The 11,592-nt window shown below is 39.7% G+C and overlaps 1 protein-coding gene across 1 annotated transcript in view; it reads right to left on the reverse strand.

The window, feature by feature from the left end:
* The window catches only part of LOC121374714 (glycine receptor subunit alpha-2-like), a 28,322-nt gene that overhangs the window by 16,674 nt on the left and 56 nt on the right, over positions 1–11,592 (reverse strand). Inside the window, exons 1-2 of the mRNA XM_041501821.1 lie at positions 11,360–11,592; positions 1,413–1,480 (exon numbers count right to left, since the gene is read on the reverse strand). The exon at positions 11,360–11,592 is cut by the window's right edge and continues 56 nt beyond it. Coding sequence (XP_041357755.1) covers positions 1,413–1,480; positions 11,360–11,592 — 301 coding nt within the window. The remainder of the gene's footprint in view (positions 1–1,412; positions 1,481–11,359) is intronic.

The following is an 11,592-nucleotide window of genomic DNA, read 5'->3' on the forward strand; positions in this document are numbered from 1 at the left end:
ATAATGATGGTATTGGTGATGATAATGGTGATGATGATGATAATGATGGTATTGATGATGATGATAATGGTGATTAGTGATGATGATTGTGATGGTGGTGATAATGCTGGTATTGGTGATGATAGTGGTGATGGTGGTGATAATGATGATACTGGTGTTGATAATGGTGATGGTGGTGATAATGATGGTATTGGTGATGATAATGGTGATGGTGGTGATAATGATGATATTGGTGATGATAATGATGGTATTGGTGATGATAATGATGGTATTGGTGATGATAATGGTGATGGTGGTGATAATGATGGTATTGGTGATGATAATGATGGTATTGGTGATAATAATGATGGTATTGGTGATGATAATGGTGATGGTGGTGATAATGATGGTATTGGTGATGATAATGGTGATGGTGGTGATAATGATGGTGATGGTGGTAATAATGATGGTATTGGTGATGATAATGGTGATGATGATGATAATGATGGTATTGATGATGATGATAATGGTGATGGTGGTGATAATGATGGTATTGGTGATGATAATGGTGATGGTGGTGATAATGATGGTAATGGTGATGATGATGATAATTATGGTATTTTATCCGAGAAAGATTTAGTGGGTTTCATTAATCTTAATGTGTCAAAAATTACCGAATGTTAAACATCCAATAACCGGTGATTAATGAATCATTGTGCTCTAGTGGTATGTATCGTTAAACAAAACAAATGTTCAACGTTTCCTTAAAAACAAAATGTGCCTGAACCTCTCACTGGCGTAGGAAACAGGGGGGGGGGAAGGGGTGGGGGGCATGTGCGAACCCCCCTACTTTTTAGATATTTTGCTTTATAATAGTGTAAAAATTTGTAAATATCAGTGTGCCCCCCCCCCCCCCCCCCCCCCCCATTTGGCACCTTCCTACGCTCGTGCCTCTTTTGGATATGTTGAGTGCGTCGTTAAATAAAACATTTCCTTCCTTCCTTCTTTTGGATATAAGTATGTTAATAAAGTACCCGTAAAACAGAAAGAGATAATACAATGCCAACTTGGACATCTCACAGAAACTAGACAAAGGCCAATGCCATGACTATGCAATCAGAGAAATTTCACATTACTCAATCTAGCCTGACGGAATGGAATAAGTTTTTTTGTATGTGTCTAGGATTCACATTATACCTGACATCTTGCCAACTACAGGCATCAGCTGCTGCCATCATTTGTTATCGCTATTCTCATGTTTCATAACAGCCAGTCTCATGTTTCATAATAGCGAGTCTCATGTTTGATTCATGGAGAAACAGGACTCTGCAAACGAATAACATCAGTGATCCGAGTCACGATCGCACAACCGCGAAGACTCCGCCGTGTTTTTTTTTTTGTCAAAGACAATGTTTGTGTTGACAGAAACCTACCATTTGTGTTTCGCTCACTGAGTCAAAACTGTTGATGAAGAGCTTCACAGAGACTTCGCATGGGTCATCTGAAAACATAACAAGCGTGATTTAATACTGGCATAATTATTGTCATAGAAAGTAATTTTGTATACAAAATCGAATATCATCGGTCAGACAGAACTGAAATTTCGATTAATACATATATATATATATATATATATATATATATATATATATATATATATATATATATATATATATATATATATACTACTCAAAAGAATTTAAGGGTCAAAAATCTATAACCAAATAAGTTTCAGAGTGTATTAGATTGATGATGTAAACTACACCAACAATTTTATTTATTGTTCCATATTTACAAAAACCACAAATAAACGTCACTGTATACAAGAAAGTCACATGACATGCTGTCAAAGTTGAAGGTTGTCAAACATGGATTTTACACATTAGAACATTCGTTTAATAGTGTGTGAATCCAACCCTGGCGCGAATACACTCGACACATCGTTGCCTCATGCTGTTGATCAGACGTCTGAAGAACTCTTGGGGAATGGCCTGCCAGTCTGCCATAAGAAGTTGACCCAGATCATGAAGGTTGGCCGGAGGGGCATGGTTATCCCGAACTCTCCTGCCTAATTCGTCCCAGGCGTTCTCTATTGGGGCCAAGTCAGGCGAATATGCTGGCCAATCCATCCTGGCGATACCTTGTTGTCTGAGAAAGTCCGTTACCACCCTGGCGCGGTGGGGTCTGGCATTGTCATCTTGCAGAACTGCCCCGCCGCCAATCTGCTGAAGGCCTGGGAGAACCAACGGCCGGATAATCTCATTCAAATAGCGGATTCCATTCAGATTGCCATCCACCACATAGAGGGGGGTCCTGTGGTGGATAGAGATGCCGCCCCACACCATGACGCTGCCACCACCGAACCGGTGACGTTGTCTAACGTTAACGTCAGCGAAGCGCTCCCCTGGACGTCTGTAGACACGAACCCGACCGTCGTTGAACTGGAGACTAAACCTGGACTCATCAGTGAACATCACTCGACCCCACTGAACACGTTGCCACCGCAGATGAAGCGTGCACCAGTGACGTCTGGCCGTTCTGTGACGTGGTAGGAGTGGTGGTCGAACAGCCTGGCGACGGCAGCGTAGATTATTGGCTCTCAGACGATTGCGTATGGTTTGATCAGACACTCGAGTTCCAGTCGCAGTCCGCAGATTGTCACGTAATTGGCGTGCAGTGGTTGTGCGTTGATGTAGAGCCATATTGGTGATGTAGCGGTCTTCTCTATTTGTAGTGCTTCGGGGTCTTCCCGAACGTGGACGATTTCGAACAGAATTCGTTGCTTGGTACCGTTGCCACAGTCGGCCAACGACACTCTGACTGACACCAAGTCTCAGAGCAACATTTCTTTGCGTATTGCCATCCTGAAGCCAAGCAATAGCCCTTCCTCGATCTTCGATAGTCAGTTGAAGTCGTACCATTGTCGAATTTGGAGTGTGCACCGTACACGAACGCAAGCTCCAATTATACGGAAATTCAGCATTGGGAACATGGAATACACGTGCAAAGCGTGCAAATGAAGCGCTTTGTGAAAAAGCAAGTTATGGGCACTTAGCAGACCTTTCGCTTTCGCCCTAATTTACGTGCAAATGACAGTGTCAATGACAGTGGATTTTAATTCATTTATGGGTTGCTTAGACCCACTTTCGTCAAAATGGAACAATACCATGCGTGACATTATGGTCTAGCTAATATAATTGACATTTAGAAAATAATGTCGAAAATATCGTCTGACCCTTAAATTCTTTTGAGTAGATATATATATAATTATTATTATTATTATTATTGTATGTATATGTATATGTGTGTGTGTGTGTGTGTGTGTGTGTGTGTGTGTGTGTGTGTAGGTGTAGGTGTGTGTGTGTATGTGTATGTGTATGTATATATATATATATATATATATATATATATATATATATATATATATATATATATATATATATATACTGAACAACATTGAAAACGCACCACCAGTTGATGATAACAAATGTGAATGGGGTGTATATCAGCATTAAAAATATCAATGAATAAGTACTGTACTACCTTATAAACCATGCATGATGACGAATAACAAAAAAACGATTGTCTGAACACAACACAAAAACACAACAGATTGCATGTAAAGCATGAAAAACGTAAATTGAATGTGCAAATCATGCTGATTGGGGCTATAAAAGATGATTTTTGAAAAGCCACTTTCATTTATGAAGTAGTCTTTGAGGGAACATTAAACAAGTGATGGCAAGATTAACAGCTTAGGAACGTGAACGTGCCTTAGGCATGCTTCAAGTCGGCATTTCGAGTAGAGTCATCGCACAGCGGTTTGGATGCCACCATTCAACAATCACTAGACTTCACAGGAGATGCCAGAAGACAGGAATCACCAGGGACCTTCCACGTCCAGGCCAACGACGTGTTACGACACCACGACAAACTCGCCATATTGTTCGCCTCCATATTCGTGATCGAACGCTGTCAGCTGCCAGTACTGCACCAACTGTTCAAGGTCGACGAGGGGTTATCAGCGCAGACACTGTGCGTCGCTGTCTTCGCTCAACAACCATATGCTGGACTTATCATGACTGATCGACATCGAAATGAGCGCCGACGTTTGGCAGGAAGGTATCGTCATTGGAGATTACGACATTGGCATAGTGTGCTATTCTCTGACGAATCCAGTTTCCATTTAAGGAATGCTGATGGTCGGTTGCGGGTGTGGTGTAGGCCTGGAGAACGTTACCACAATGACTGCCTTGTCCAAACGGATCGATGGGGTGGGGGGAGTGTCATGGTGTGGGGTGGTATCAGTTATCATCACCGAACAGCACTCATTGTTTGCCGTGGCAGAATGAATGCCATTTACTGTCGGGATAACGTCTTGTAAAATCACGTCATTCACTTCTTTCATCAGCATCGGAATATGCACACATTTCAGCAAGACAACGCCCGAGCGCACACAGCACGTGTTACAACACAGTATCTAGCGAACAATAATGTCCCTTTGCTTGAATGGCCAGCACTGTCTCCTGATTTATCGCCAATGGAGTCTTTAGGATTACCTTGGTCAACGCATCTCACGTTGTCCACAAATGAATAACCGTAAAGAACTGGAAAGCCCATTACAGCAGGAGTGGAATGCTATCCCCCAGAACACTATTCTCAGACTTATCGGGTCGATGAGAAGACGTTGCATGGCTTGTGTTGCTGCAGATGGTGGTCATACGCGCTATTGACTTTTCATTGTGACCCCACGTGTCTTTCATACGTAGATGAATTAAAACTAATCAATGATTGTGCATCCTTTTTTGTTTATTGTCATTATCAATCATCCATCTGTTGCTGTTCACAACAAAAACATTTATTGCTCAGGTATTCTTTTCGAATTCCAAACATTTTGTGGTGGTGCGTTTTCAATGCTGTTCAGTATATATATATATATATATATATATATATATATATATATATATATATATATATATATACTCTTCAAAAAAAGAAACGCAAAAGGGTACAAATGGGTTATAACTCCGATTTTATGTTTCCTACCGGTTCATGCTTTGTGAATATAAGGTCATTGCATGTCCCAAACACATTCCCACGGTTACATTCGATAAAACGCAGCTACTGTACAATAAAGTTCCAAAATGTGAATATTCGCAAAAACGCAGCCACGTGCAAACCATGTCACCACTGCACGTGCGTTGTCTGCACGTGCAACATGAACACCGACAGTATAAAAGTGCAGGGTGTTCGCTTGCCTGGCCTCTGTATCTGGCCGACAGTTGACAATCCAGGACATGCCACGTCTCAGTGAACCGCAGAGAAACAAATGCCATCGGCCGACTAGACGCAGGCAAATCCAGAACGGCCGTTGCCAGGGCATTCCATGTGTCCCCAAGCACCATCTCCAGACTGTGGGACCGTTACCAGCAACATGGATCAACACGTGACCTCCCTAGATCCGGTCGACCACGGGTCACTACCCCCGGGCAGGACCGCTACATCCGGGTACGCCACCTTCGGGAACGATTGACTACTGCCACCTCCACAGCCGCAGCAATACCAGGTTTGCGCAGGATATCCGACCAGACCGTACGGAACCGCCTACGTGAGGTAGGAATTCGTGCCAGATGTCCAGTTCGAGGTGTCATCTTAACACCACAACACCGTCGACTCCGACTGCAGTGGTGCCAGATTCATCGACAATGGCCTCAACTGCGATGGAGACAGGTGTGGTTCAGTGACGAGTCCCGATTTCTGCTCCGACGTCATGATGGAAGATGTCGCGTGTATAGGCGTCGTGGTGAACGTTATGCGGCAAACTGCGTGCAGGAAGTGGACAGATTCGGCGGGGGTAGTGTCATGGTGTGGGCAGCCATCTCACACACTGGCAGAACTGACCTGGTCCACGTGCAGGGCAACCTGAATGCACAGGGCTACATTGACCAGATCCTCCGGCCACACATCGTTCCAGTTATGGCCAACGCCAACGCAGTGTTCCAACATGACAACGCCAGGCCTCACACAGCACGTCTCACAACGGCTTTCCTACAGAACAACAACATTAATGTCCTTCCTTGGCCATCGATATCACCGGATTTGAACCCAATTGAGCATCTATGGGACGAGTTGGACCGACGCCTCCGACAGCGACAACCACAGCCCCAGACCCTGCCCGAGCTGGCAGCAGCCTTGCAGGCCGAGTGGGCCACCATCCCCCGGGACGTCATCCGTACTCTGGTTGCTTCAATGGGCAGGCGGTGCCAGGCAGTTGTCAACACACGCGGAGGCCACACCCGGTATTGACTCCAGATGACCTTGACCTTGGTGGTGTGTCCTATCACTTACTCACAATGGACTAGAGTGAATTGTGAACAATCCTGCAACATTTGGTAATTATCGGACTCACCATTCAATAATTAAATCAATTCTCCAAATGTTACGACAATGTGGTTTTGCGTTTCTTCTTTTGAAGAGTATATATATATATAGTGGAACTCCTATAAAGCGGAAACCCTCGGGTTAAAAGTCTGGTTTTTAAGAGATATCCGGTTTAGAGAGGTTCTCTTCTGCACAAATATTTAAAAAAGGACCATGAAAAACGTCCGGTTTTGATTGATTGATTGATTGATTTCAACTTATTTTCGTGCTTGTATCCAATTAAGGTTCAAGCACGCTGTCCTGGGCACACACCTCAGCTATCTGGGCTGTCTGTCCAGGACAGTGGGTTAGTTGTTAGTTTGTTAGTGGTTAGTGAGAGAGAAGAGGGTGTAGTGGCCTTATACCTACCCATTGAGCCCTTAAGAACTCGCTCTGGGTTGGAGCCGGTACCTGTTTACAGTGTCCGGTTTTGAAAGGTTTCACTATATATATATATATATATATATATATATATATATATATATATACATACATACATACATACATACATACATACATACACTCTCTCTCTCTCTCTCTCTCTCTCTCTCTCTCTCTCTCTCTCTCTCTCTCTCTCCCCCCCCCCTTCTCAAAAACAACAAAAATCATCTCACTATATTATAATTTTAGGCAAGCCCTCATATATATATATAAAGAACCTTTTACATTCTGTACACAACGACAACACATATTAATATCATTTCGCATTCGCAAACTTAACATTAATATTTCATTAGTTGTGTTACACGAAATTACAACTGTCAACAAATACATTAAATAAGGCATTCTTCAGTTTGGGTTTTTCCTCGTGGGTTGACATTATATGATGGTTATATCTCTCAAAGATCAGAAAAGAAAGTAGTAATACTTGGAATTTATTCATCTTCCGGAATTCCATTCAGTTCGACAGTGGGATCGGGTAGCGGCTCAATGGGTGAGCGATCGCCCGAGGTGCTATTAAATTACAAGATTCAGGGGTCCATTTCACTACACATCGTAAGTTTACGTCTGCTACTAGCTGTGATATTGGTCGTGCGTTTATACATGTTTGGCGTCAATTTCACGTATAAAATTACATCATTACGGAAGCTGGAGTATTTTAAAGACAAAAGAAAATGAAATATGTGTTCTTCTAACTATATTTGTTTACTTATAATAGTAAGAAGAATTGTGGTTTAGTCGTAGATTTACGTTTACGTGTAAAATTAGGCTTAAGATGTTTGGTGAAATTGGGCCCTGGAGCGGTTCTAAAATAGTGTTAAGGGAGTCACATAATTCTAAAAGGGGCAATTTGAGTTTGACGAAAATACCAAAATCTGAAGGGGGATTCGGGAACATGCACCCCAGATAATTTTGTAACAAAGATGCCTAGAGAAGCGTTTTCAGGGCAGTTTCGTGTTGTATATTGTGAATGATGACTTTCCAAACAAAAGAAGTCATTAAAGAAGCATTTCAAACGTGCACGGGGAGTCACGGGACCCCTGTGTCCCCACCCCTCTGGATCCGCCAATGGGATTGATTATGTTGTGTTGAAAGAGACTAAATTCGTAAAACATCTTAACTTTACGTTTACAGTTAGCAGCCGGAATTTTTTATGTGTTTGGTATCTACTCCATACAGAAAATTATGTAATTACAGAAAATGGATCACTGAAAAGACGAAATAAAATTATTTATATACATTTCAAATGTTTCTATGAGTCACGTTATGAGAAGTACTAATATTTCTGTCTATGTAAATCTATATTATATATATATACTTTTCAACTGTCAATTTCATATATTATCTTATGTTCACTGGCTGTACTGTAAAGTCATTGGACATAAGAAGATAAAATTATATAGCTACATAGAGACAGAAATATTTAGTCTATGTTATTAAACTATAACCGGCTGAGATTGGTGTGTGACCTGGTTCCCTTGCCTTCACCCTCCCCCGGTTACGTCAATTTAAACCAGTGGTCACGTAGGCCAGGAAGGTATAAACCAGTCACCCCCTCCCACCTGAATTCTGCGGAAAATCACTTTTCGTGCAGAACGCGTGCAGAATTCATAATTTTAGACCGTGGAATTTGTCTTAATCACCGCAAAATATTCGATGTTTCTGAACTGTTAAATTGAACTATTAAACATGGAATTTTAATAGTGTTTACTTTCCATACAGTAATAAATAGAAGCATAAAGCATTTGCAATCTAATTAAAATTAGCTCCACTGGTTAAGACCAGTAGAGCTAATTTTAATCAGACTGAAGCATTTGTTTCTTTTCTTTTAAGTTATTACAGGCTGGACTGGTAACCGCCTTATACTTATTAGTCTGATTAGTCTGTGTACTCTGCGTAATCTGCGTTTGGAAGCAGCGTTTAGTTTCTGTCATTGAATCGGAAATCTTGGCAATGGACTGTGACTGAACTGAACTGAACTGAACATTTATTTCTCTCAGGCCGTAATCCACGGCATATGAGGAACAATATATAATACAACAATTCACACTTTTTAACAAGATGACAGAGTAAAACTATTCACATAAGTATATCTACATAAAACGAACATGGGAATATAATTATAAATAATTGGTTTGGGTTTGCATACACAATAATAATACAATAAAGCTATGAGCCGGAGGGCTTGAAAGTATTCATAATATGTTTACAAAATATTGCAAGTTTTCGGAGGACACCAGTTTTTTTACAATTAAATAATTCGTGAAATTTATATGTGTTTGGTTTGGATCGATAATATTTCGGTATATATTGAAGTCTGAATTGGTTAAAATATGGGCATGTAAAAATATAATGGAATTCATCTCCGATGTCGTTAGTGTTGCATAAAAAACACAATCTATCATGTAATGGTTTACGTATCCATCTACCTGTCTCTATTGGAAGATTGTGGTTTGATACTCTAAAACGTAACAATGGGCACCAATGTTTTTTTTCTAATAAATTTAAATAATTTTCGAATGCTATACTGCTTTTAAATATTTTGTAACAAGATGCTTTCGATGAAGTGTCAATATGACTGTACCATGTTTGCAAAAATTGATCTATGAGTTTTGTTGAAATAAACATTTTCAACAATGAAGCACTATTAATACGCTCACAATGTGACCACCATATGTATGTGCAACCAATATTATCTAAAATTGATTTTATAAAAGCTATCCATTTGTGATCATAAAAATGTGTATTATAATCATTCAATAACATTCTGTACACTAATAATGATAGCTTGGACTGCTTCCCAGTAATCATCCTAAACCAAAATCCTATCATTCTTATTTTTACTGTTATATCTACCGGGAAGCATCCAAGTTCTCCATACAACATATGTAATGGGGTGGATTTTCTAACAGGCAATAATAACTTTAAATATTTGCTATACAATTTTTCTATGCAGGACAGACTTTCAAAACCCCAAATTTCACATCCGTATAAAGCAATAGGTAAAACCATACAATCGAATAATTTAAGTTGGCATTGAATGGAAAGATGGCAACGTTTTCCTTGTCTAAGTGTAAAATACATAGCTTTTTGAGCTTGAGCTTGATCATATTGATGTTTTCGAGCATTAGTGAATTTATTGGATTTATGAAATATAATTCCAAGATATTTGTATATTTCTACATTATCTAGATTTGTGTTTCCTAAATGGAACCTTTTGGAATAATCTTTTTTATTACCACTGAAAATTAGCACTTTAGTTTTTTTACAATTTACATTTAGTTTCCAGTTTGTACAATAAGAGTCGAAAATATTTAATAAATTCTGCATGTCGTCATAATTTTCGGCAAAGAGCGCTGTGTCATCAGCATATAGTAACACAAAAAGAACAATATTTGTATACAAAGTGGAATCTGTGAATAAGTTATCTATGCGGATGCCATTACAATCATTAGTTTTAAACGTATCCTCTAAATCATTGAGAAACATGGAGAATAATAGGGGCGATAAATTTTCTCCCTGTCTAACACCCATGGAACATTGAAAATAATCCGACATTGTGTTATGTGCACTAATGCATGACTTAATGTTCTGATACATGCTATATATTACTTTAAAACATTTACCATTAATACCATTTTGTATTAGTTTTCCCCAAAGTCCTGTTCTCCATACTGAGTCGAATGCCTTGCCAAAATCTATAAAAGTACAATACAGTTTTTTCTTCCGTGCTTTTAGCAATTCGATGAGTCCATATAATGTAAAAATATATGATCGTTCGTCGAGTACTCCTTCCTGAATCCGGCTTGAACTTCAGATAACAAATCATTAGTTTCTAAATATAATTTCAGTCTATTATTTAAAACAGCTGTAAACAGTTTCCCGAGACAACTAAGTAAAGTAATAGGTCTATAATTTTCTGGAACAGTTCTATCGCCACATTTATAGATCGGTTTGATTATGCCAACTAGCCACGAATCAGGAAAGATGCCATGTTCAAACACTAAATTAAAGAGCTTAACATACACAGGGACCATACAGCCGATAGTTTGCTTAATATACTCGTTGATTATTTGGTCTATTCCGCAGGCTTTATTGTTTTTTAGATTTTTAACAACGGCGAGTATTTCTTCTTGTAATATTGATTCATTTAGCATGGTAGTGTCCTCAAAATCTATATTAAAACTTGGATCTTTTTCTTCTGTTGTGTTGTCATCACTGCTGTTTATATTTTTAAAGTAATCGTACAGAGTGTCTAAAGGGGGGAGAGTAGGGTCTTGTTTTTCTTTTAACAGTTTCCAAAAGGCGTGGGTATCATGTTGACTAAGTTCTGTGAGTCTTTGTTCTGTCTTCCAATTGTGTTTGTTAACATATTTCCGTATTACATTTCTGTAGCTTTTACTGGCATTCAAAAGTCGTTGCTTATTGTCAGGTGTTTTTCGTTGTTTGTATGCTGATCTCGCTTCTGTATACTTTCTTCTTAGTGTTCTGCAATGATTGCCAAACCATGCTTTGTTACGGGTATTTTCACGCTTGTGTCTGGCTCTGACGCGGGCTTGCGTGTAACCGAAAGTGTCGGCTGCGGTGTCAACAAATAGGGTCCCAATACGCTCCACTGCACCATTCAGCTTTTCTTTCGAGAAGTGTTCACACAGTTCATTTAATATTACGTTTATGTCGTTGACTGTTTCTTTGTTTATATTTTCACTATAGTGTTTAGCCTCTTTAGTATTCCATTTCCTTGGGGTGAGT

The sequence above is a fragment of the Gigantopelta aegis genome, chromosome 6 (genome assembly GCF_016097555.1).
Source record: "Gigantopelta aegis isolate Gae_Host chromosome 6, Gae_host_genome, whole genome shotgun sequence".
In the NCBI taxonomy this organism is placed as follows: Eukaryota; Metazoa; Mollusca; class Gastropoda; order Neomphalida; family Peltospiridae; genus Gigantopelta; species Gigantopelta aegis.